We start from the raw sequence: 25,994 nt of genomic DNA, 5'->3' as shown, positions 1-25,994 counted from the left end.
AAACTGTGCGCAATATGGCCCGCAGTGTCACCGTGTCAAACTAAACATCAAGTAACTCCCCCCTCTAGCTCTACTTATATTAAGTCAACGTGTAAAAGAAAAAAAAAAAGATAAACATGTCTTATTACTAAGAAGTTCACCACTAATGTTGTTGTATTAGACGCGTTATGCTGTGGGACGGATTCGTGTAACTGCAGCGTTTTTGTCTTACGTCCCCACAACGTCGGCGTGTAACTGCAGCTAATGCTGGTTTAACAAAGTGGCAAACATGTGTAATGACCCTTATTGCCTGTAAATATTATTAACTCGGTGCGGCGTCCCGTCTTTTGCCACACTATCGACGACAAGTCTTGACACACACAAGCTAATGCGAGCTAGTAGCATGCGCTAGCTAGCAAGTGGTCTGTTGGCGTTTCGCTTGCCAACTTGACACTTATATTGGAAACTTACGTCACACAATTAGCTGTTTTGTGGTTTTAAACACCGTTACCATCAAGGAATGGGAGTTAGCATCTACATATCGCGGTCTAACGGTGTTCTTCAACAAGCTAACATGCTAAACCCATGATGTACCTAGCCAGCTAACTAAAGCCAACAATACCCTTCCAGGTCGGATTTGTGCTCACCTTATATCTAACACTTAAAGCAGTTTACTTACCGTTTTATGTCCACTCTGGAGGATCTGAATAGCGAATAAGGGGACCTGGGTAAGACCCCCGTCGCTTTCCACACAGCTTCCACAACCAAAACAATACTTCTGTCCACACACTGCGGATCCCTAGCCAAGGTTTAAAATATTTGTATTCAAACGTGTCCCCTAGAGAGTCCTTTCCTGTGGAAAAAAACCCGTGCCTCTTGTTTTGCTCAGGGACCCAAATGTGTCCATAAATCAATTCGAAACCGTTAAAACTGTGCCCTACTCAACAGCGACTTTTAGAAATTAGATCCCCTCAAAACCAGAGTCTCTTTTCCCTTTGCAAAAATGGCGGCCCTGCCAGGACTGCCGAGACTCCGCCCCCTCCCCCCTCCCTCGCCATCGCTAAACCCAGGCTCCGCCTCCACATACTACGGGGTTACACCCCCGGCTTCACAGGGGCTCTGTGACCGTGCTACATGCGCGTCCACGACTGTGACTCCTCAACTAGTCTGCTATTTATGTCGGCGACGCTGTGGATTTATCTTGTGCTGCGCTATTTAGACAGGGCTCGTCAAATGAACAGTTAGTAGAGGGGGAAAATGCTTATCAAACTGGACGGCTGGTGAAAAGATTATTTTTTTCCTTATGTTTAAAGTAGCCCGTCAAACAATGCAGCACATTGTGCAATCCAAAGCCTGCACCGTGTTTTTGTGCTGGTCAGTGCTATCTGCAGGATCATGTTTTGAAAGTGAAGTCAGCTGTGGGAATGTTTTTATCAGGAGGTTTTGTTTAAACTAATTGCTGTTTCCTCTGCTTCCTCTCAGGGTGAAAAGGAGCAGAGTACAATCTGATCCACGAGATTGTGCAAGTTTATATTAAATAGAATCTCTACAATACTTTGAGTTTCTAAATGCCTGTGTTTGATTTGCATTTGCTAGATGCAAAAATACACAGCAACAATTAAGCTCTCTCCCAAAAGCCTGACCAAATAGGCCAGTCCACATTTGTATTAGCTCTGCCAGGAATGCTTGTGACACGCACCTATAAATTGATCTAAATTCTTTTTATTTTAGCATGAGCATGGTTGTAAAGCAGCACCCAAATGCTCTACCAAACACAGTAGGAGGCACCTAAGCTGTTATGCAACCCCTTACACAAGAGCAGTTTTGTATATTGAATTGATATTGGGAAGGAATGGCCTCACCAATAAGATTAAAACATGGACAAAGAACACAGGCCAGGAAAACATTTTGAGGACCACAAAATAAAATTTAAGTAATTAAACAATGCATCCAAATTAAAAGCCTAAAAGAAGAAATAAACTCATACTAAAAAAAAGTTCTCCTAACGCTTCTCCCAGTCAAAAAAAAACAAAACAAAATTAGTAGAAATTATATTTTATTCCGTCTCGACTGTCAATCAAATCATCATCTGATGATGGTCGCAGTTTACAAACTCCCTTTGATTTATTGTATCACTGGACCGAGGCTGAGACATTTCTCAAAATAAATCTTACATTTTTTTCTCGTCAGATTGACTGTTGTGGTGAATCTGTTAGTGTCACCTCTGCAGAAACGTGTCTGCACAGAAATCCCTTTGACATCATATGTTGAGAGCGGCTGCTCTCATCGTTTCCATTTTGTTGACCCTCCCCCACCCTGAACCGCATCCTCTCGCGCATGCGCAGTCCTACGGGAGCGCTGCAACTGCTGGTGTGCGGGCAGCCAGGTTTGTTTGAAATAAACTGAGGAGAAGACGGTGTTTTTTTTTTTTTTTTTTTCCTTTTTCTAAATAATAATAATTAATTAAATCAGATTGGCCGATCGAGCTATCTTCACCCTCGTCTAAACGGACACGTCTTGGCTGTGGAGGACGCAGGTCGACTTTCCACGGAGGATAACATCATTTATCCCATTGTGTGTCCATCGTGTTTTCGGTGTGAAGACGATCTTGTGTTAAAAGACTGTAACGCCACAGTTCTGGTGGGGGATTAGTAGTTGTCAAAAAACAACAACAACTACTGATGAAAATGGTGATTTTTTTTTTTTTTTTTTGAGAAATGGCTAGTTTGTGATGACATCATGCAGTTAGTATTTGTGGGCGGGCTCTGAGCTGCGAGGGGAGAGGGGCGCAACCGGAGAGCAGCTACGACCAGGCGCCATTAGGTAACAATGTAAAATTAGCGTGCGTATCGATTTAATAAATAAACGAACACATAAAGGCGAAGTAGTTTAACGCGTGAATATGTGCTCCGTAGTCGAAGGGGAAAGCGGACTATCTGCGTTGAGTTTTTAAACAGCAGCTTCCCGTCCATAAAAGCTGCCGTTGAAGACTGGAAACAAGAAACAAGATGGCGTCGCTTCATCCGTTTTTTTTTTTTTTTTTTTCCTGTCCTGCGCTCAGTTCATGGGCGGCGGCGCCGTGCGCGTTCCCGTCACCGTGTTATTTCCTGTTTTCATATCCTGGAACGTTCTGGTTTAATTCGCAGCCGCAGCAGCAAAGCTTTTTTAGAGGTTGACCTGTGCCTATGGTTTTGTGCATTTTGTTTGTGGGCAGCGTGAGGTGTGCCACGAAGCAAACCCACGGACTGAAGAAAAACCCATAATCCTTTCAAAATTGGTGATCCCGGTTACATAAGCACTCAGTTCCCCCGTTACCAGTTCCACACCACCAAAACATATTCTCTCACGAAATCAATGTACAACTCAAAAGCAGCACATTACCCTGACTAGTTTAATTCTCTGTTTAGCTTCTCACTCCATCTAGTGGACTAAGCAAGTCACGTCCCTATGTTTTCTATACCTCATCCCTTTAGCTTATTTATTTGTGACATTGAAAATAATAAAATTAGTTACATTCATTTCATCCGTTTAGTTATATCTTACCCATAATATGTGTTTTGCTTTTATTAAAAGCAAAAAAACTAATCGGAAATTTCAACAGCGTATTTATTACTAACGGGGGAAGTCATGTCCCCAACATGACAGAAGAGGGCGCTCTGGTTAATTCATGTAATTTTCATTCAGCCAATAAGAAGAGCGGAACAAACCACGTGAGCGCGCTCTGTCCAATCACAGCTGACCTTGTTGGAGAGTCGTTTATTGACAAGGGGAGAAGGTGACTTCTCGGCTACCGAAGGAGACTCTCGTACAAATCTTCACTCATAACTCCCTTACGAGTGGGGTTTTGTTAATCAAGTCACCATGTCTTCTTTTGGAAGGGCGTTAGGCGTCCTTCGGGCCGGGTCTCAGCTTCTTAGACGCGGTCCAGGAAGGATAACGAGCAGAAAGTAAGTCCGTTAGCATCATAGCTACTATATTAGCTGCAGCAGCCACTCTCCCAAGACGTCACTCAAAATAAACATTAAGACTATACAACCTAATACAAAGGCTTTAGTGTTGCTTTGCACGGCGTATTATTTAGTTTGACTTTATTTATTTATTTTAAATGTTTCAAATGTTTTAGGGCCAGCGGCGGACCTCACATCGAGCCTCAATACAGGCAATATCCACAACTAACCCAGAAACAGCAAATTCATTCTGAGATCCTCAGCGGTGCCATGTGGTTTTGGATCCTTTGGAACTTCTGGCACACTCCAGATGCAGTTCTGGTAGGTATACAACACCCAAGCCGTCTGTTCGCATGAGGAAATTAAAGGAAAATTCAATGAAAGGGGGGGATCTTCTAATTTGGGTTTAATCAGACTGTAAACAAACACCATCCATACAAAGTTAGATTTGATCTCTTTATATGTAATCATACAACACTTTACTAGGAACACCTGTACCATTCTTGCTTATTCGTTCAGTTATCGAATCAGCTAATCATGTGGCAGCTTTGTTTATACCAGAAAGTTAAGATTAAACCCCAATTTGGGGTTAATTGTGATCTCAGTGATTAACTGTCTTGGCCAGTAGATATGTTAATACCAGTCAGTTACTTTGAGTGCCACACCCTGAATATTGCTGCTGACCATTTGCATCAATTTATGGCCACAGTTTCCGTCATCATGTAATGTACACATCCAGCAGAGCGATGCACCGTATCGCAAATCAAAGTCTGTGGCAACTGAAATCACTAGAGCAGAGTCCAGTAAGAAAGACCCTTTGGATGCAGTGTTACACTGAAGCTGACTAATGTGCAGATATGTAAACAAAATTGCTGAGTGAAATTCACGTCCTTGCCAGTAGTAGGATTTATAAAGTTAAACTGTGTAGATATTGACTTAACTTTTCCACTCTAGGGTCACTTCCCCTGGCCAGATGCCTCTCAGTGGACAGACGAGGAGCTGGGTATCCCCCCAGATGATGTAGAATAAGGTGTGTGTATATATATATATACATATATATGTTTGTGTTATTCTTTTGAGACCGTGGTTTTTTCGTACTATTAAATTTTGCTGTGTTGCCATTTTTCTGTTTTAGTCCATGTGCTAGTTTAAATGAAGAAACACCGTAGTGTTTAATCTAGTTTAAAGTCATCAGACTTCATTCTGCAAAATGATGGTGCAGTTGAATCGCCACCTTTCTGACAGCGTTTCAACATAAACTGAAGCCATGAAGGGAGATTTAATGCAGGAATGTTATAGTGCTATCTGAGCTGCAGGTTAATGTCTAAACCTGTGTTTAGTCACGTATTTTACTTGAGCGTCATTGGTGTGTGTGTGTGTGTGTGTGCGCTGCTCTGAAGCTGCAGATTAAACTGCATATGTGGTTTTATGTGAATCCTGTTGTGGTGCCTTGTCGACACCATCTGATGCAAACCTGGTTAAGCTGAGGTGTGACTTCATAAGTGCCAGTATAAGAAAAAGCGTTTTATAAATGTCATTTTGGCCAGAAACGCATTTGTCTCTAAACGTGGTTAGAAACATTGTGTGTACGATTGCTTGTATGGAGTCTAATCACTGCAGACCAGATATAGTCAGTTACTAGGTTTGTGTGTACAGCTGTCCTGTCACTGATTGGACTGGATGATCATCTCAGAGGATGTAGATTGTGGTGGGGAATGTTTTCTTTCATATAAATGACGTAGACAAACAGAAAGACGTCAGTACAACGCATGTGTCTACAGCTCATTCGACAAACAATTAACTTTGAACCGTCATAAACAAGGATTTGTATCAAAACTGTTTAGACGTCATTAGCGATATAAAATCAGCTGCCTAATATTATCGGTGTCTGGCTCCAGGTCGGTGGTATCGAGAGACGTTTGTCCTCTGGGTTAACGGGATCTGATCTGTGGATCAGGTGCCTCCTGTACATTCTCTACTAGTTTTGGTTGGAGGAGTTTAGAGGACGAGTCAACACTTTTGTTCAATTGTCGTGGTTTCTGAGATGTTCCCGAGTAGGTTTTGAGGCTGTATTGTTGTGTTGGGGACGGCTGCTGCCACTAGGTGGCGCTGTTAAGGGGTGGGGAGCAACATCCACTTGAATGTCAGGGTCAGAGGTTCTACAGCAGAAAATTGGATTTGACAAGATGCTCAGTGTTGTTTGACTTCACCAGTCAGAGGTTTTAATGTTGTGGCTGATCAGTGTAGTTAGGGCCCTAATAAACTGACAACGAACTATTTACTGCGGGTTTTTCCCCGACTGTTATAAACGTGACTGTTTTATTTTGCAGATTGCGACGGATTCAAGCTGCTCGGATCATCTTTGCAGAAATCTGGATATTCTCAAAGTCGTTGTTGTACATAAACTAATAAAATTACTTTAAGTTAAAATCTCTCTTTTTCATTTTTAAATACATTTCGGGTTCTGGCCAATTTAACTGTTAATTCCGACTGAATTTGACAAAATACCAATATATTATTTCATTAGTTTTATTTACACGCAATTTTTGAAATGCAGAAACAAAATGCAACGCATTAACAGTGTCACAGTTAGCCAGTGTTTGTATATTTAAAATTATAAGCCATTTAAATCAGGGGGAGAGAAGAAGGAAAAAAAAAACATCACAACACAAATGCAAAGAGGAGAAAAAAAAAAGAAGGAAAACGAGGGACAGATCCTGCACGGTGAATACTACAGCACAAACCCTGCCTGCGGGCCACTTTGTGTTTTTAAATGACATGCAAAGAGTTTAAAGTGTAGTGTAAGAGGAAAAAAGAAGGGAAATCGGTTCTTTGAGTTAGGAATATTTGTTTTTAACACCTCGCAGGTCACAACCTGAGCAAAGCTTCCAAAGCGCGGTTCTTAAAGCTACTTGGGCGTCGTCTACGCGAGCGAAGTGTTTGAGGGGCGTCTTCTGCGTTAACACTGAGCCGAACGCGCGTCGGGAGGCAGCGGGGACAACACCGAATCTTACAGCAGGAAGAGATACGACGACCGACGGCGAAACGCCGAAGCGCGGGCGACTCCTTTAACGACCGCGGAGAAGTGAGAGGAACGAACGATTCCCTCGGCGTCTCTGAAGCGTGAGGCGATTCTGAAAGTCTTGAGAGCACATCCTTTCTGCATCCATGATGTGGCTGGTGGTTGATCGAAGGTTATGTCCATGGCATCATTCCCTGAGAGTGAAGAACTGCGCACCCCGAAGCAAAACAAAAACACACATCTCACATCAGCACTGGTCTTTTTTTTCTTTTTTTTTTAAAAATATAAGAAAGTAAACGTCACTCATCCCATTTACCAAATCGTTGACCTCTGAATACTTTGGATGGACCACAGTGGCTCAGAATACTTGTTTTTTTTTTTTTTTTTTTTGCTAAATGGTAAGTGGCACTAGTTGAGAACGCTCTGGTGTGGAAAGTTTCTTAACCCTAACCTAGTCTCTATTCGCACGTAGCCCAACGTCTGGCTACAGGGAGAAAGGAGAATAAACACTCTATTCAACCGGGGAGGGGAAAGAAAGAGGGAGGGGAAAAAAAGACTTGTGAGGACAGAAGAAAGATTTGTAGGTAAACTGCTACTCAACAGATGAATCACATGAACTCTAGAACATCCACATTTACAAAAAACAAACGAACGAAAAAAAGGAAAGTATGTGTTAAAGATACAAACCCCACCTATAAACAGGAAACGCTCAGAATAGCTGAGGCTTCAGGGTCAAAATATAATAAAATCATTACCTCTTTCAATTAATAAATACATCATTCAGAATCCATAAAAATAACACATACAAAACAAAACGAAAAAAAATAAAAATAATAAAAATGAAAACATCACAAATAAATTAAGCGAGCCGCTTCGAGTCGACTCGTAAAAATTCCTATCGAGATTCACGGGGGAGGCGGCGCCCCGAGCTACTACTTCCTGTTTCGCCGTCGCCGCTCAGAGAAACGAGACGGCAGAAAAAGAAGAAGAAATAGCGCCGCCCCCCCTCTCTCCTCTCACCTCTCCTCTCCTCAAAGTCATTATTGCTGGTGTGATTGAGATAAAAAGGGAAACTTGGGGGGGTGTGAGAAGCATGAGTGGAGAAAAGTACAAACAATAAGCACCATTTTGAAATTTCAGTTCCACCACATCCTCCTCCTCCTCTTCTTCTTCTTCTTGTTTTAGCACCGCATTTCCTCCCTCCTTTCTATCTTTCTCTGTGGGGGATGGGGTGGGGGCACAGGAGGAGACGACAGCTCCTCCATCGGTTCGTCCATGGAGCGAGTGAAGGTCGGAGGCTGGAGTGCGTTTCGGCGGAGAGGAAATAAAATGGGATGCAGACGTCACCGGGCACCGGAGGAAGTAAAAAAAAAAAAAAATCTGGTCGACCTCCAAACTCGAACCGCGTCGTCCTCTCCACTTCCTGCCGCTCCCCCTCTCTCTGTTTTTGTTTTTGTTGTTCTTAGTGTGCTTGTAGTGAAGTCGTGCACTCGCTCATGTCTAAGCCGATACCCTGTCTCCTAAGCATGCACAGTGAGCTTTAACGCGAGCCGCCGCCACCGCCGTCGTCTCCGGGCAGTGTCGTCTTCTTTTCTTTTTCATTTTATTTCCTCGGCCCCCAGTTTCTTCAAAGTGTCTGGTAACAAATGCACAAATTGTTTTTTGTTTTGTTTTTTTCTCGTTCCTCTGTTCAGGAATCAGGGAATAAACCCTTTTTTTTTTTTTTTTGCCGTCGGGGAGTGTTACACAAAGACGCGACTGTGTCTGTTGAGTTTCAGGATCTTACCCAGTCTTTGCTTGGCTGTAGCCATTCCTTTTTTGGGCCGTTTACCTGAGAAATAAAAAAAAGAAAAGTTTTATAAATCGGGAACAAAACTTCTGAACGGTGAATTTAGTCGGATGACAAGCGAAGTAAGAGCGCGGACCTTTCGTGGCCTGATTGCTGATGGGCGGGGGGTTGGGGGCGTGCCTCTTGGACGGGTGCAGCGGCGGAGACATCGAGGGGTCACAGTACTGGTAGTCCGTCTCCTGATTGTCCCAGGCCTCGCTGCTGCTGTTGCCCTGGCTGTCCATCGGGCTCTTGTCCCCCTGCAGCCGCCGCGGCGAGCACTGGCTGTGGCTGGACCACCAGGGCTCCTGGGAGGAGGCCTCCTTCTCTGGTTTGGAGGAGCACAGCAGACCAGCCATGGACAGCATCCCCTGAATGGCCTCTTCTGTGCTGGGTGAGGTAGGACGTTCTCTGGAAGGAGGAGGCAGAAAAAAAAAGGACGTTAACTCGACGTCCGACCTACGTCAAAGATTAAATCTCTTTGCGCTCTTCTCACCGTTTGAGTGGTTTGTGTTTGTGCCTGAGTTTCTGGCCGGACTGGTCCAGATCTATGGTGTGCCCTGAGCTTGTCTGCTGAGACGAGCCCCTCTCCTCCTCTTCCTGCTCCTCCTCGTCATCATCGTCGTCGTCGTCATCATCATCCTGGGAGCTCTCTGAATCCTCGTCAGAAGAAGAGGATGACGACGAGGACGCTTTGCGCTACAATTTTTAAAGGAATGTGTTAATGTAGATGTATTTATAATTTTATTAGAGATGATGCACTTTATACTAAAACAGACTCAAGTAGCGGCTAAGGAGAAGCTTCATGCTCATCGTTTACCTCTGTGGGAGAGTCGCTGTCCGACTCCACGTCCGACACACTCGAGTGTCCTGAGACTTCTTCCCTGAGTTCGGTCGTCACCCTCTCCAGACCCCCTGGCGACACACAAAGTGGCACATGATCGTCAGCTAAAAGGCAACGAATCCACGCGTTCAGTCTCCCAAGAGGTGGAGGACACTCACTGAGGAGTGCGGCCTTCTCGTCCGTGCTGTGCTGCTCTCGACTCTCGTGCGTCCTCTCCGCCTTCACGTCCACACAGCTCTTTGGTGGGCCTTTGCCGACAGACGACTGTTCGCCCTCCGTTTTTACCGGGCTGCTCCCCGGCCGCCTCAAATCTCTGCTCGCACAAACACAGAAAACGTTTATTACTTTAACTGGTGACGCACTTTGCTGTGCATTTTGTATAAATAAAGTTTGATTTGACTCTCGTCTCACCTGATGATCCTGCCGTTGACCAGCATTAGCCGTAGGTGGTTGTCCTCTAAAGACTCCGCAGCCGCTGCCGCCGACGCCGTTGACACTTTGTTGAGCTTCCCATGAACCTTGGCACAAAACGCCGGATCCTGGTGGAATGAGATCAGGGTCAGTAAACCGGTTTCCACCTTTTTTATCTATTTTTTTTGGTCCTTGATGCTCACCTCATCCAGCGGGCCCACCTCCAGCCTCTTCAGCACCTCCCTGGTGTGCTGCTCTAAGATGTCCAGGTTGGAGGGTAACTTGGGGGCGTGCCGCTGCTGCTCCCTCAGCCGCCTGGCCGCCCTCCGCGCCCGCCGCGCCTGGCACAGCCTCTCCAGCGTGGAGCGAGTGGCCGGGCAGCCGTTCGACCCGGACGGCGCGACGCATCCCTGAGGTTTCACTGGCTTGCTACCACCCACTGGCTCCTCCTGCAAACACAGCACGAGGTCAAGCGTTGACCGAGGCCAGTAATTAACCAAGAAGGTGAGAATAAAACGTCTAGGTCTTTAACAAGGGGTCCGCGGCCCCTCGGTGGTCCTGCAGAGGTACTGCAGGAGGGGTCATGGAATCTTAGATATTACAAAACACTAGCAAATGCACAAAAAGGTGCACGTTTACTGAAAATAATGTAATATTTCTTGTTGAATATGAGCCAAGAGTTGTGATAAATAAAGTAAAAGAATATTCAGATGTTCCAAGCTTAAAAGACAAGCTGCAGATGACATCTATAACCAGCACCAGGGCAGGGACTCAGCTTCTCTTTCAGTGTTTAAAAGGTCTGACTGCCTCCTCCTCCTCCTCCTCTCTTACCTCCAGGTAGCGGATTTCCTTGGTCAGCTCTTTAATGAGATGGTTAGGCCTGATATGGTCCGGTACCTCACTGGTGGGCTCAGTCACCTGCAACGCCACATTCAAACAGGAGAGAAGTAGTGAACAGACGCTCCGTTGTGCGGCACGAGATGAGAACCAAACCAGCCACGTCCGCTCCAGACATCTCAGACCTCAGCCAACAACGCTCACCTCTCTTTTCAACCAAGTCCTCAGTGCACTAATTAAAGCCTTGACTCCGTCCACTAGGTAGGTCGGCGGGGGACAGTTGTCCTCACGTAGCTCTGCATAGATCAAAAGAAGTGTCACCAAAAAAACAACAGAAAAGCGACTAAAAACAAAACAGCTTTGGCTTCGAATCTTTCTCACCTTTTAGCGTTTCCAGGAGGTTCTTGGCCACGTACCAACAGATGGCCTCGAAGTAAGGAAACTTGAAGAGGTCTGGGGTTTTCAGGCGGCGCTCCATTTCATAACACCTGCAGCGCGAAAGACAGAAAGATAAAATTAAGTTTCCAGAAGTTTAAAAACACATAATTAAGACATCATCCGAGCAGTTTACCTGAGCTGCATGCCAATATTGAGGTTGTGAAGGAAGTTCCCTCCAAAAGCCATGCAATCCTGAGAGGTGAGAACGCCGTGGATCCAGCCTGCAGGGGGCAGCAGAGCACAGTTTATTAAAACCCCTTTGAAGCAGGAAAAGCCAAGTGAGTCTTGTGAGTTAGTGAAGGTTTGCACGAGTCAGTTTTTAAGTTTTTCTCTCCCGCAACGAACTTCTCCTCGTCCCACGCAGCGGGAGATAAGGTTGTCTGTTAAAATAAAGGCTTCCACCTCAGATAAACGCAGCACAAAGCGGAGGGGGGGAGCAGAGCCTGGAGGGGGTTTGTCGTAACGCTGATAGACAGGCCTGATAATGCTCTGCTTGACTGACCTACTGTGCTCTCTGACCCCCACTTAATTCCCCACCTCTTCGCACCCTTTTCTGCCAAAAAGCTCCCTTTCACAACGCTGCAAGACTGAAGACGTCCAGCGGTTGACGGGCTGAACTGAGCTTTGTCCGTCTGAATGAGGCAAAGGGACTCTATCAGCTTAAAAAGTCCATTGAGAGACTGATGGATGGACAATTGCACGACTGGAGACAATCACTTCGCTTCGGTGGAAGACGGCACATCACGTTAAAACATATTTCTAACTTCTTATTAACGTATTTACTCTTTAAGACTCTGACACTCCTCATTTTTCCCTTTGTGATTATGATCATTAAGGACTGTTTGGGTTGTTGCTCAGGAAGAAATTCCCTCTCTGTTATTTTCCCTGGCAATAACAGAGGACCTTCAGCAGGCCTGTATTTTCCTGGCAGCCGCCATGAGAAGCATGATTATTTTAACATCTGAGTGCATGTGAAAAAAAAAAAAAAACAAACAGGTCAGCAAAGGTGGCACGAAGCATTAGTGACACAAATGGCGGCGTGTCTGCGGGTTGTTGTGCTTGGAAAACATCGACCGTCGTCCGCACAGGCTGCGTTAATGCCGGTTAGCTTGTTTTTTTTGGGACGCTGTTAAAGCTGTCACTCCAACTCAGACCTAAGAACCAGACGGAGGTTCATCTCGGGATAGAGGAGTTTAGTATGAATTAAAGTTAAGGTAACGGGCGCACCGAGAGAAATTCTAAGAAGCACCAGCGGCAAAGGCCGACTCTGACGTCACCTCGTGACGCCTGCGTCTGGACCAAAAAGCCAGCTGGCATATAAGGTACAGGAAATAAGTCTGGAAGAGCTGCTGCTGCTGCTGCTGCCTGTGAGGCTCGGAGAGTAGGAAGAGCTTCAAACCATAGCGCTGTCTCCTGAATCACACTGATCAGTTTATCATTTCCAGATGTCGTTGTTGAGAAACAGCATTTCTGAATGCAGCTCTCGTCCCAGTTTATACGCAACGGAGAAAATCGAATAACTGACAGGAACATGTCGTCCTCCTCGTCCACACTAGGTGGCGATATGCGTCTAGTCAGTGGGTTAATATGGCCCGATTTCCAGCTGACCTATTACGTCATATAATAAACGACTGTCGTTCATGCAGGAGACCAGCTTTCAAACAACAATTGCAACAAAGATCAGGTGGTTCTTCTACCGGCTCCGTTTACCTTCTTCTTCTGAGACCAGGTTTGAATGTGTGCGCACACGCGTTGTCTAGTTAAAGTCCAATTACGGTGTATACATGCCGAGGAAAATCGATTTCCAGTTGCATTATCTGGGCGTCTTAATCGGATGAGGAGAACTTGAGTAACGTGTTTACATAGACTTAAATTGTCCAGTTAAAGTCGGATTAAGGCAATATTTATTTTTTTTTCCCCCCACGTGCATGTAAACAAACTGAATGATGGATTTTAATGTTCAGATTAGAAGAGCGTTCTGTGTGACATATTAACCTAATATACTTTCATCACTTTATCTTATCTTGTTCAGCTAATCAGCCAATCCTAGAGATCTGAGTCTCGCTCATTGTACTCAATTCAACCGTCACGGACTAGTGAGACACTGTGGGACATATGCAGTCTAATAATTTTGTTTTTTAGTGGACTAGAGAACTTAAAAACACACATTAGAAGCAGTAAGGAGAGTTTAACTAAGCAGATCTACCCACCAGCCTTTACGACGTTTTTAGAGATCACTGATAAAAACTATAAAGTTATAAAGACGTGTCGCAGTGGCTACGTTAACATGAAACACGTTGCTATAACACGACTGAATCATTCAAACTCAACCATTCTAAATAAAATAATCCTATAATTTACATCCACGTGCCCATGAACATTAATCAGGATTGAGCTTTTTCCTGACAGCGGTTCTGCTCGGTGTCAAATCTGACAGATTTACGGCGGGAGAAGAAGTCGTTCCCCGACATTACTGTCAACACTGAATCCATTCAGTAGAAGAAGATGATTAAAACATCTGTGTGGTGCAAACATGAGAGAACGCATTTATTCCAACCGACCAGATCAGTCGCGTGCATGGTTATCGTTAAGGGCTAATACTTTTCTTATTTAACGGCGCTGAAGGATTCCTTCTGTAACCCATTATAAATACACTCAGAGACGTTTCAGACCTGTGGGGATGAGCAGGGTGGTTCCCTGGGGTACGATGCACTTGTAGCACTTATCCACTTTGTCCCCGAAGAACACTTCACTCTGATTGGGCGAGGAGCTCCATGCCTCATATAGTGCAAGGTTGACAGGAGTGGGCTTGATCAAGTAGAAGACCTTCTCACCCTGCGAAGCAGAAGCAAAAAGGTGCAGCCTTAAACCCCCTGGTAAACTTTCAGACCTGGCAGCCGAGGTGATGCAGTTAATGTAATCACGGGCTGGATAAAACAACACGTAAGTAGTTTTATTTAATGCGCACTCTTACCCAGAGAACGTGATACCAGACGGAGGTGCCTCCGAAGTCTATGTGGAAATCTGTGTAGCTCTCCTTGACTCCCATAAGGCAGTACTTCTGGACGAAGGGCTTGGGGAAGAAAGAGTCGTCCGGCCAGTAGTTCTCCACCCAGGACATCTTCTTAGCCACGTCAGGGACCTCCACCAACTCTGACATCCTGCAGGTCATTGAAGTAAATAAGTCATCAAACATGCCAAGCTAAAAACAGGTCAAACTAAGAAAAATTAGCTTATTTAACAAACTTTTATTGACTGGAATTGGTCAGAAATGAACGTTTTGATTAAAAAGTTATTGTTAATCACATTCTTTCAGATTATAAAGGAATAAAGTGAACTTGTATGACCGAGAAAAAAAGATTAAAGACGTGTTTTCTACACTTCCTTTAGCCATTAGAGTGAATAATACGGCAGCATATCTTACTTGGTGTCAGAGAACTCCAGGCTGATGAGGTTGAGGACTTTGGGTCGATGGGGTTTGGTGAAATACTTGATGAAGTCGGTGAGCTTCATCTTGCTGTCCGCCTGCCGCGCCACGTCTATCACGTCGATGATTTTGTCGCCGCCTGGACGGAAGCAGAAGGTTTAGTTTGTGCATCGTCAAATTATTATTATTTATTTATTTTTTTAAAATTGGCCTTTGAGTGGGCGAAGGGGGGTTTACGGGGGGGCGTGTGAAGAGAACGAGCACTGAAGAGAAACTGGCATCGATAAAAATGGCAGCGTGGGGAGGGGGTGGTTAGAGGACTCGAGCGAGACAATCTGTCAGTCTGTCCACCAGACCACCAGTCCCAGAGGACGCGGAGGAGTGGGCGGAGGGCTGCAGTTTAATGCTGATGCGTGCGTGGGAGGCCTCGAACATATAGAGAAACAGAGGCTAAAGCCGCATTTGTGTTTGCACTCGCTCGCCAGTTCATCAGGTACACAGCCCCGCACTAAAGATATCTTAAGCGAAACTTATATTTATAAGGAATAAGTTGTTTTCACTCGTGTACCTAATATTACGTGCGCGTGTGAGACAGAAAGCAGATGCCGAAGACAGTAAAAAAAAAAAAAAAAAGAAGAAGTGAAAACAGAAACTCGTAGCAAACAGCTGACAGTTGGGACACTACAAATCACACCCGAGCGACACGCCGGAAGTCGAGTCGGGGTGCAGTGTGTGCACCAAGCGAGACAGCTGGTTGTTGTATCCCCCCCCGACACAAACACCTTTTTTTTTTTTTTATTGCCTCCCTTGCATGTTCTCCCCTCAGCCCTCCCACCCACACAAACATACACTTGCACTCGCAGCCACCTCTGAAGGCCCAGCTGGCCAGCGTCTGATGACAGAGAACAGCTGGAGTAAAGGCAGTCGGTCACACAGCCGGAGACAAAAGCTGCTCTGAAGCTCAAACACCAGCTCCACTGAAACCACAGTTTTTTTTTTTTTCCTTTTCTAAATAAAATGCCCACGATCTAACAGCTCAAGCAGCCCCACTCGGTGTTCACCCACTCCCACGGTGATGCATTACAGCACAGAGTGACGCTAAAGAGCTCATTAATTAAGGTAACGTCTGGAAATGCGTCTCTGTCAACACTTGAAAACAGAAACGTTTCATTTCAATCAGTTCAGAGAGCGATTTAATCATAAATTATCCATTAATGGAGCGAGAGGATGTAAAATTCAACCCTAAATATGAAAAGGCGTTCGTATTTAAATGTTAAACATTTTTAGGACAAAGGAGAAAGCCTTTCCACACATGAGGGGTGGAACAAAAAAAAAAAAAAAAGCGTTTGTTCCCTAAATTGCAGCCTTAAATGTGTTTTCACGCAGTCCACACAGATGTCTCCTATTTGCCCAGAGCCAAAACCAACCTTTAAATGCAACATTTCCACAGACAAAAGCATTTATTCAGCATGTGTTACATCTGCCGTAGAGGCAGCTAAAAACCGTGGGGATGCTGGATTTTAAAACCCGGGTTTCACAATGTACGATTGTTTTATTATCCTGAGCAGAAAGCAGACATCTGGGGGAGGGATGGAATAACTTCCAAGGACCGAACGGGCATCAAAGAAGTGCTGGGAAACAAAAGATGTTGTCTGGTCCTTGGGATGAAAACTGCACTTGGACACCAAGACTACAACCAATGGCGAGTAGGTAGGAAGCTGCACAGAGCTCGAGTTTATTTATTCTAATGCAACTTCTGTAACTTCTCCTGCAAGGTTTGCACAAACTACAGAGGCTGAACCTCAGTGTGGTCTCCTCTCAGCATCAGCGCAACTAAATGCAAAGCACAAGACGCGCTCACAACAACCACAACACAGACAACCGAGCTTTGACCACACACCAAGTTTGCTGCACGACTGCTGAGAGCTCCCAGCGAGCAACAGAAGACACCAGCGCCCACTCCAGTCGTCCCATTGTCTTCCAACCGTAAGAAAAAACGAAACCCGACACCCGGTCCCCGGTCGCAACACCTGTGCCGTGGCTTAATGCTCAATAGGGCATGGGAGAGGGAGATAAAGTGCGAGGGGGAGTCTGTAATCTGAACTTAATGATAAAAAACACCGGTGGGCTTGGTAATGGGCTTGTAACCGGAGCCGGGAAGTGGCAGGCTGTTTCGGTAAGGAAGAGTAGTGGTCATGGAGAGGGCACTGAAAGCTTAGCCGTCACTCATTTAGAAGTCATTCAGCCTCCGCCTGATGCCCGATAAGTGGGTTAAAACCCCATGAACCTGGAAACCCGCTCATATTGACACACAGATGGCGCCTGCTCAGAAATAGCCACTCAGCCGGGGCCGGTGTTGGGTTGTTTCATTAGCTTTTTAAAGCAGACTGCCCGCTCCCTTCCCAGAGGGACGGACGCTAATGCGCCGGCGTGAATTCGATCCAGCCCGACGGCAACTGTTTAACACCGCTGTTTATCATGAAGCGTCCTTACCCACATACCGCTCCACGTCTTTGACGGAGAACGTGGGGGGAGGCAGCTTCAGGCCGAGGCCCTCCATCTCGGTGACCGCGATGGGGTAGTTGAAGCCGTGTCTCTCCAGGAACCTGGTCGTCACGTGCTCGCCCTTCATCCGTATGAGAATGTCCTCGCCGCTGAAAATCAAATTAGAACAAAGCTCAAGAACTGATCTATTGCTGCTTTTATGCACGTACCCCTTAAAAAAGGACTGGACCAGGAAAAGCTTCATAATTTCTCCACGTTTGTTTGGATTTTTTATTTCGAAAAGGGATAAAAAAGTTTTTTTTCCAGCAGAAGTCTCTAGATGTGGGAGTAGGTGGAAGAAGACTGTGTTTTCCAGGCATTCAGCCACACGCCCTCAGTTATTTAAACCACCCAAAGGTGCAGTCATTAAGATTCTTTATTTATTTTATTTATTAGGGAACGTGCAATTTGGCAATTAGTTCAAAATCCAAACGGATCCAACAGCCTTTCTGGCGAAAACAAAGTAAGAGTTTTCTCGAACCCTAACTAAAGTAAACACTCTCTTCGGTTTATCTGGAAAACATGTCACCGGGCGAGCTGGTTAGACTTGTGTGTTCATACGCACCTGGGGAAGGACTTGTTCTGGAGCTCCTTGACAAACACTGAGGTACCCGCCTGCACCGGCTTCAGCCCATCGTCCGGCTCCGTGTAGTCGTGTCTGTGCCAGTTGTTGCGCTTTTTCACTGCAGAAAAATAAGTAAATGAAATGAATTAACGAACGCATTTGAGTTCGGCGGGTTTTGATTCGTTCTTATTTCGCCCTCTCGGAGGCCGACCTTCCCGACAACGTGGCAAATTATGCAGACTGCAATCACTTGTCACAAGGACAATAATTCACTCCTCGCGCTAAGAGGTGGAGATGGAGGGGCTTGTCCAATCAAAGTGGAGGGTTTTACAACACCATTCAATTATCCTGTTAATGTGTGCCCTCGGGGCGCGTGGAGGGTAGCCCCCCCCACTCCCCTTTAAAAAAAGAAGAAATCAGACTGGACTAACACTACAGAGACCGGCCCTTTTTCCCCCCTGGGACCAGTTCAACACGCGGAGACGGAGCATCGGAGGACGGCGTCTGATAAATGAGGTACATGCCACGACTGAGGGCAGGCGGAGGCGGAAGGGGAAGGAAGCGTTAACGAGGGAGCATTACTCACTCAGGGAGGGTCCGTGTACGACATCACAGTTGGGACAGTGGTAAACATCGATATCCACAGCATGATGCTCTTCTACCTGTACACAGCTACGAGGAGACAAAAGACACACAGTTATAAGCTTATGAAGTTGGTTAAAAAAAAGAAAAAGGTAGGATTACATCCAGCACAAGTTTGGAAGAAAGCCTTGTCCGCGTTGGGTCTGTAAAACTGTTTTGCAATTGCACAACAGGGGCTGCAATCGTTTTTAATACAGATGCAGGAAATCAAAACACATTAAACACTGGGAGCAATAACAACAACAACAACAACAGCACCAGCACCAGCAGCAGCATGGCCCTGACAGTTTGGATAATGTTGCGCCGTCATCACTAAACCCTGACACGGCCTGATTGACCGCAACTATCCCTAGAAAACCAGAGGGAATCTGGCACCGTCGCAGGGCGGTCGCGTCAGGGCAAAACACGCAGAATTCGCCACCTAATGCAGCCGATGACTCTGCAACTACCCCCTGACTGTCATGCAACAGCCAAACCACAGGCACCAGCGCACTCGCATTCCTCCACTCGCATACCAGAGCTCCATTCCTGAGCAGCACGGGCTGACGAGCAACAGAGCTTGGACTGTGGACAACTTAGAAAACATGCAAAGGGCTGAGGAGACAAATATATATAAAAAAAAAAAGATTTAATGCAATTTAACCATCACCAAGTTAGGAACTAGCGTTCGCATGGTGTAAAGGAGCGTAAACGGGGCCGAGCGGCGGGGCTGCTGGGCGTGCTATCAGCTTTGATGTACAAGGAATTGCAGGAAACTGTAAAGGAAATAAAAGCGAGGGCCATTAACTCATCAGGAAGTGGTGAGCTGGTGTGAATGCTGGCCTCAGTCGCCCTGGTGCACTAACAGGATATAATCAGTAGCTCCCTCTCTCACTAGTTCAACCACACACACAATTTAATCTGCCGCAGCTGCACGACTAAATATGTCACTCGTGCAGCAGACGCTTCTTCTTCTTCTTTATGAAAAGTAAGCCGACAAGATTTGACACGGCGGGTCTGTGCCCACGCCGTCCCCTTTAAAAAAATAACAAATGTGTCTAGAGAAGCCGTCCGTGCTCCTACACGTGAGCGAGCGGATGATCAACAATGAGCGCTCTGCGCTGGATGCTTGGCCGTGCCCCGAGGCCCTAGCTCACGTATCAGGAATCTTTGTTCAAACATGTGGCTGTTCGCCGGGGGGAAAGCATGAGTCACGGAGCTCTCCGCCGTCCCGAAAAGTTCACCGAGACGCGCGAGAGCGGAGCGGAGCGCGCGCTGAGCGCGCGCTGAGCCGAGGTGACCCCGGTGTCCTCGTCTCGTCTCGTCTCATCTCGGCTTTATGTAACGTCGCCGCGGTTGGGGAAACGAGGGCACTGTGCCTCGTTCGGCCAGCCCTGACTCAGCACATGTCACCTGTGGTGATTGCTACCCGACGAGGCGCGCAGGAAAAAGGTGCGTGGACCGAGAGAGAGAGAGAGAGAGAGAGAGAGAGAGAGAAGCGTTTCCTGCCTCGTTTCGAGGCCGGCGATGTGTTGCATCACCGTAAAACTGGCGAGTGTGCATACGGTTTGTGGCTTGGAAAACCTACGTCATCTTAACCCGTAAGGAGATAGTGTTATCACATGAGGTAAGGTCACAAAGAGTACAGCCAACATGTCCTAAAACAAACTCCCTGACAGCACCGCGGGAGATTACTGAGCTAAACATCCTGAATGAGAGGAGATGTGTGGCTGAAGCCCTCGCCATCGACGGCCCCTCTCCCTCCGCTTCCTCTCATCGAGGGCCTCCTTCCTGTGTGACTGAGAGGGCTTATTCATTAGTCTGCGCACTGTGAGGGGTTCATTGTCCTCGGTGATCAGCGCAGAAACACAAAGGCTGGAGGCGGGCATCGCCATTATTTTAAGCTCCAAATAACCGCTCCGCATGGGGCGGGCGACACGCCTACATTAGGGAGCTGGCAGATCCGTAATGGATGGGTGGTAGAGGGGGCCGAGATAGGGAGGAGATGAGGGCGGTTAAACACACCTGGCCGTCTTTATTTAACCCCCGAGGAGCACCTGACTCCTCCGACCCTTTTCCTAACGCACTCGGCCACAATTACATAAACAGCGCCGGACTTGGACGGCAGCGAGAGCCGCTGAGGCCTGACAGATGGATGGGGATCTGTCATTTTGGCCTCACTAGCCATAAAAAAAAAAACAACACAACATCCTCGCAGTGGTCGCAGCCCGAAGGAGACGGCGAGGCCCTCTCTGCAGACAACAAAAGAGGATCACTTTGTTGTTTATGGGGCGTCAGGGGAGTTTTAACAACTTAATTGTTTTCGGTGCAGGTTGAGCTGCCTCCAGGCTCCCAGCGCCGGGGCTCTGTTTTCACACATGTCTTCAACATGGTCGTCCCCCCAGAGCCCCAGTAAAAAAAAAAAAAAAATCTACAAAGTCCTGTGACTGTCTGCTGATGAAATACATCAGCCGACAAAGTAAACTCAGCCTGAACTCACCTAAAGACCGAGCGGCTTGTGCACACAGTCCTCCCTCTACGCCCCGTTCTTAAGCAACTCGCATCACAAAATTGCAAAAGAGCAGATTTTTCTGCGCACGACTTGACCAAAAAAAAAACTTTCTACGCGTGTTGCTGGCAGCAAATCTGAGCCGTTGAGAAATCCCCTTACGAAGTTATATTTCTAAACTTTCAAACTGCACGGCAGAACCATGTCTTTGACGTCATGATTCAAACTGACTGGTGATCAATACCCGAGGGTCTGCTTGGTCAACATTGATTAAGCTAAAAACTGATGTAGTTTCCCTGCCCCCCCCCCCCCAAGAGACGGCGCCGCTGATGAATGTAAACACGGCTTTTAACAAGAGCTACGAGGGTTTACAGATCGATGCATCAGACGTCCCAACAGACGACCTGAAGTCTCAGTGATGGAGAGCGGCGGTGAAAAAAAACAACACACAAAAAGACGTCTCCTTCCCGTCGTCCATCCATCCACATCGCGTAAGGCACTCTGCAGGATCTATCCATCTCTCTTTGCCGTGCTCGCACTCTACGCGACATTGACTGATGGCGCGTTGAACTTGGCTCGGTGGAGCTCCCATCAATCATCCCCTCTGTCCCCGTAGCCCTCATGGTCTATCATCAACCCCCCCCCCACCACCACCACCACTGTCTATACCTTAAACCAAGACAATGGGCCGACCGGATGGACCTGACACCTACGCTGTGATCTGACCTGACCCACCGAGGATTTCAAACACTGGGACGTCCCACGGTGAGGATGTAACTCCTCGGCATCGAGGAAACATTGGAAACAACTATCCATCTATCTTTACAGCCTTATGCTTTGGGCGAAGGTATCTAATGTGAGAACCCGGACCTCCATCAGGGTGAGGGTGTCCTGGGATGTCTGGCAACAGGATGCCGTTACTGGGGGGGGCCTTTTGGGAGTGTCATTTCTATGGGGTTGGGGTATCTGGTCTGGTCTAGATGTTTGCTACATGTCTAAGTAACATCCACACGAATGCCAGGTCCAAAAGTTTCCCAGTAAAACACTGAACTGTCACAAGACGGTCGGGATGTTTACTTCTCCCGTGAGTGGTCATAATGTTGTGGCTGATGGATGTATTGCTCTATATATAAAGCGGATAGCGTAAAATGAGATTAAAGTCTACATGAGATTGTCAGGGCTAATACACATTTCTGCTGAACAGCTACGTCACTGTTCACCCGTCTGACACTGATAAACGGCACAGGCTCCTCACACTGTTACGGACAGAACGGCGTGTACTGATATCGTGGGAGATACAGGTGACGGAAAACAGGACGCTCTCCAGAAACGGAGGCGGCGAGAGGGCACAAACACGACGACTACCACACCGACTGACTAACAACACAACACAACAGGAGCCTGAGCCCCTGTCCTTTCCACTCCACCGGCGTGCCATCACCCACAGCCAGAGAATATCCCTTTCCTTCTGGCCCGCCTCGTGGGAAAGAGGCTGGAAATGTGGCCGATTCTGGAGCTCCGTCGTGTGTATTAGTCATCAATCGAGGGAAGCTCCAGCGTTTGTTCCTTTTTCTTGCTGGCACATGACACACAGCTAGCCTTTTTTTTTTTTTTTTTTTGGCTCTGACGCGCCACAAATTCTGGCTGCCAACTTTTTTGGCAGCACGCTCGATGCGGTTACGCAATGGCTTCCGTCATTTCAACACGAGCAAAACAAAAAAAAAAAAAAAAAACGATTAGATTATTGTGTTCATAAACAGTTGCCGTGGAGATGGCGCCCACACAAGCACACAAGCTGATTCAGGAGGTCGGAAAACAGGGAAATCTGTTATATTTGTTCAGGTCAGTCTGTGGATACAAATTTAAAAAGCAGAGATATTGGTCGTGGGTTGCCTTCAGTACCCAATGTTGAAATCTCTAGAATAGGACTACAACCCACTTCACAGTGGCTCAAATCACCAAGATCAATTAACTAAACCGCCTCGTTGCAGTTAATCCGCGCAGACTGATCCTGACCCCTCAAACTGTGCCGTGATTTCCACAATAAAACAGAAGTTAACTACGACCGAATGCAGGAACTTTTAGGCACAGACACAGGGCCACAGGGGTTGCGTTGCACAACAATACAAAAATTCCTGTTGGGAGTTTGACAACCGGCTCCCACGCGCAGCAATGAATCACGAAAGTCATCTGCAAGAACAATGGCTCACTTGTGATTATCAGTTTCTTGAGACAGGAAATTAGAGAAAACAAATAAGCAGACGTGCACCCTCCTGCCCGGTACCTTTAAATAATCCCCACGTCCACCGCTAGGAGTCCCATGCCATGTGCCTCCTCTGCTCAAAAAAAGGGGGATTTAAATCTCTCAAGCTGTCAATCAAGAGCCATAACAGCCTCCTTCAGCTTTCCAGTTAATAATACCAATAAATAAGCTGTTAAAAAATAAACAACAACAAACAACAGCACGCTCAAAAAATAAATATAATTACAATAAGCTTTAAATGTCACGACTTACAAATAAATATAAACTTAAAACTATTTAAAATGACCTATAAATTGTGAGTTTTTAGTTGTTTGTGATGCGCAGTTTTGTGGGAATTAGGTTTAAAGTGCAACTCAAATATTGTGTGCTGTTACCTTGAATAACCTGAGCCACACTCCCGAGCCTGGACTCAACGCACCGACTCCTTCATCGGACTCCCAGTCCATTTAAATCACAGTGAAACCGGGATTAAACTTGTGTATTTAAACAAGAAACGCCCACGAGAAAGAGTAAACACGAAGGCTTGTGTGTGTCATCGTGACTCTGCCGTTAGTAGTAGTAGTAGCCGGATTAAAAGAAAAAAAAAAAAACACACAAAAAAAACAACTATTTGCTATTAGGTTATATTTGTTGTGGATTTTGTTAAAATGAATCAACATATATATAAAAAGCAAGTACATGTGGTGTGTTTTGAAGTAATTTCGCGGAATTATTAAGTAGATTTAAGAGGTTTTTAACGCCCGTAAAGTCGTGTCAATAGACGGTTTAAAGCCCCCGTCGCCCACCGCTACCGTTAGCATGCTAACTTAGCTACCGATCGGCACCGCTAGCACAATCGTCGCCTTTCCCGAACAAACATTCCGTGTTTGTCGTCTCCGTTTAGACGCGTCCGTTAAGGAGTGTGTAGCCCACGTACCTGCCGTGAAACCAGTCCTTACAGATGTCGCACTCGATCATAAACCGGCTCACATCGTAGGGCTGCCGGCAGACACAGTACAGCGGGGCCGCCGCCATCTTCCTTCTGTCCCCAAACAACGCAGGAATGAAGCGGGCGGGGATTTAACCCAGCGTCCGGAAACACCCGAAGAGCAGAAAGGGGGGGGAGCCGAGGCGACACGAAGTCCGCCATTTCTAGGCAATCCCACTTCTGACGTCAGTTTCCAAATTGTTCATTTCCATCTGGTTGTGTAGGCACAACAACAATAGACACAAACTTTTTCCAACAAAGGAATGACATAATGGTATTTTATTTAGGTTATTTTGTCATTGTTATAATTTCGGGTGTATACTTGGCAATATTTTTTTATATAATTATTTTTTAGATAAACGTAGTCTGTCTGTCGATCTAGCTTAGTTGAAAGATAAAATAAAATAAAATAGAAAATAGTGTAGACCTCAGGAACTAAAAGTATTAATCAATATATACGAATCAATACACAGGCTTTTAAAAATATGGATTTGATGTAACAATATGCATATAAGCAGACTGTGTTCTCTTAAATGAAGCAACTAAAACACCTCAAAACATTTTAAAAAAGCAAAATAATTCATAAAAAGTGCTGAGATGTAACTTGTATTAAATACCTGCATCCATATTTGGAATAAAAATGACTTTTTTTATACATTTCAACTGATGATGAGTAATTAATTTAACTTAATATATAAATACAAACTCACAACAATCTAAAATTAGTCCTCACATAAAAAAAAGTGAAAAACACATGAACGTATATGCATGTAAATTGTGCACAGGCATTTAAAAGTATATTTGAGTTAAGAGTAAAGTCATACAATTGACTGTTACCTCAAATACATCAACCAAAATGACCTAAAACATAGAAAAAAGTATAGCTGACAGCAACCTGCATCACTGACGTATCAGCGATCTATAAAGAAAGCTGACATAATCCAATGAGAACGCTAAATATTTGTTTATCTCCCCCGTGTTCTCACGCCTCCTCACGGCAAAGAGCTTGCTCAGCAGTAAACACCTAAGACAGCCACTTCAGAGGCACAAAACACAATATCCACCCCTGGTATGTCTCCATGGAGCGTGTCTGACATGCCCTACGTGCTTGTGTGGTGAATAGCAATGGGACCACCGACCCACAGCTTGATCTGTGAGCTGACAGCACCCATCCCCCCACACGCCCATCTGTGCTACTCTGCATAGGCAAGCAGCCCTGGTGCATGCAGAAGAGACACATGTGATTCGCCATAGGTTTATCAGCAGCCTGGGTTTTTTGTTTTTGTTTTCCTCTGGTGCAGTCTTTTAGCCTGCAGCTCGCCGTAAACATCCCCTTTGTCCTGAAGATGATAATCCTGCACCGCTTTATTGAAGCGCATCATTATCACGTCTTCACATTAGGGCCTCGTCAGCTCAGTGTGATCCGTGCAGCCTCACGTCTAGTTTGCGGATCCACGGAGTGCATGTATCACACCTCCTGGAAGTTAATTATCACCTGCGAGTGCCATCCAAGATGCTGACGAATGGTTATGGGCAACTGGAAAGAACAAGTTGTAATAGCTTAGACCTCTAACTTGCCATGAGAAGCACTGCAAAGACATATGGAAAGTGAAAGTTTGCTGTAAATCATATGAACAAAACTAACTTTATAATTCACCAAAAACACTAAAACTGTATTTTATTACTGCCTTCATTCATAATAATAATTTCAACAACATAAAGGAAAATTAGGACAAATTAAGTGTTTAAAAAATAGGTGCACAATAAATTTAATAAAGCTTTACATTTTTTT

At 45.7% G+C, this 25,994-nt stretch overlaps 3 protein-coding genes across 5 annotated transcripts in view; 1 reads left to right on the top strand and 2 right to left on the bottom strand.

Annotated features, from left to right (window-relative positions):
• Positions 1-3,581, bottom strand: part of kmt2e (lysine (K)-specific methyltransferase 2E) — a 28,539-nt gene extending 24,958 nt beyond the window's left edge. Inside the window, 1 exon segment of the mRNA XM_047575386.1 lies at positions 659-3,581. The gene's annotated coding sequence lies outside the window, so the exon portion shown is untranslated.
• Positions 3,582-3,721: 140 nt separating this feature from the next.
• Positions 3,722-6,356, top strand: ndufb2 (NADH:ubiquinone oxidoreductase subunit B2). The gene is made up of 4 exons (XM_047575390.1): positions 3,722-3,926; positions 4,103-4,247; positions 4,881-4,956; positions 6,257-6,356. Exons 1-3 carry the CDS (start codon positions 3,841-3,843, stop codon positions 4,953-4,955), a joined length of 306 nt encoding a protein of 101 aa, XP_047431346.1. The 5' UTR covers positions 3,722-3,840; the 3' UTR covers position 4,956; positions 6,257-6,356.
• Positions 6,357-6,439: 83 nt separating this feature from the next.
• Positions 6,440-24,306, bottom strand: kdm7aa (lysine (K)-specific demethylase 7Aa). 3 transcript variants are annotated; one of them, XM_047575388.1, is made up of 19 exons: positions 24,152-24,306; positions 18,429-18,514; positions 17,843-17,960; positions 17,227-17,387; positions 14,731-14,872; positions 14,281-14,467; positions 13,979-14,141; positions 11,440-11,527; positions 11,250-11,356; positions 11,073-11,164; positions 10,863-10,949; positions 10,235-10,480; positions 10,032-10,159; positions 9,779-9,933; positions 9,597-9,691; positions 9,273-9,475; positions 8,874-9,187; positions 8,735-8,779; positions 6,440-8,584 (listed from the first exon to the last, which is right to left on the bottom strand). In XM_047575388.1, exons 1-19 carry the CDS (start codon positions 24,247-24,249, stop codon positions 8,547-8,549), a joined length of 2,553 nt encoding a protein of 850 aa, XP_047431344.1. In that variant the 5' UTR covers positions 24,250-24,306; the 3' UTR covers positions 6,440-8,546. The 3 variants fall into 3 exon arrangements, with proteins under 3 accessions (XP_047431344.1, XP_047431343.1, XP_047431345.1); XM_047575387.1 differs by having other exon boundaries at positions 6,440-8,779; XM_047575389.1 differs by lacking the exons at positions 17,843-17,960; positions 18,429-18,514; positions 24,152-24,306 and having other exon boundaries at positions 6,440-8,779; positions 17,235-17,371.
• Between the last annotated feature and the right edge of the window lie 1,688 nt (positions 24,307-25,994).

The sequence above is a fragment of the Mugil cephalus genome, chromosome 22 (assembly GCF_022458985.1).
Source record: "Mugil cephalus isolate CIBA_MC_2020 chromosome 22, CIBA_Mcephalus_1.1, whole genome shotgun sequence".
In the NCBI taxonomy this organism is placed as follows: Eukaryota; Metazoa; Chordata; class Actinopteri; order Mugiliformes; family Mugilidae; genus Mugil; species Mugil cephalus.
Note: the sequence above shows the minus strand (reverse complement) of the source record. Positions and strands in the feature narration are given on the sequence as shown.

What these genes read in the sequence shown, in the direction of transcription:
- ndufb2 (XM_047575390.1), top strand. Translation starts at nt 3,841, where the DNA reads ATGTCTTCTTTTGGAAGGGCGTTAGGCGTCCTTCGGGCCGGGTCTCAG. An exon ending in GGAAGGATAACGAGCAGAAA is followed by an intron (nt 3,927 to 4,102) that starts GTAAGTCCGTTA and finishes CAAATGTTTTAG; the next exon opens with GGCCAGCGGCGGACCTCACA. An exon ending in ACACTCCAGATGCAGTTCTG is followed by an intron (nt 4,248 to 4,880) that starts GTAGGTATACAA and finishes TTTCCACTCTAG; the next exon opens with GGTCACTTCCCCTGGCCAGA.
- kdm7aa (XM_047575387.1), bottom strand. Translation starts at nt 24,249, where the DNA reads ATGGCGGCGGCCCCGCTGTACTGTGTCTGCCGGCAGCCCTACGATGTG. An exon ending in CGTACACGGACCCTCCCTGA is followed by an intron (nt 17,961 to 18,428) that starts GTGAGTAATGCT and finishes ATTTTTCTGCAG; the next exon opens with TGAAAAAGCGCAACAACTGG. An exon ending in CAGCAATCAGGCCACGAAAG is followed by an intron (nt 8,780 to 8,873) that starts GTCCGCGCTCTT and finishes TTTATTTCTCAG; the next exon opens with GTAAACGGCCCAAAAAAGGA.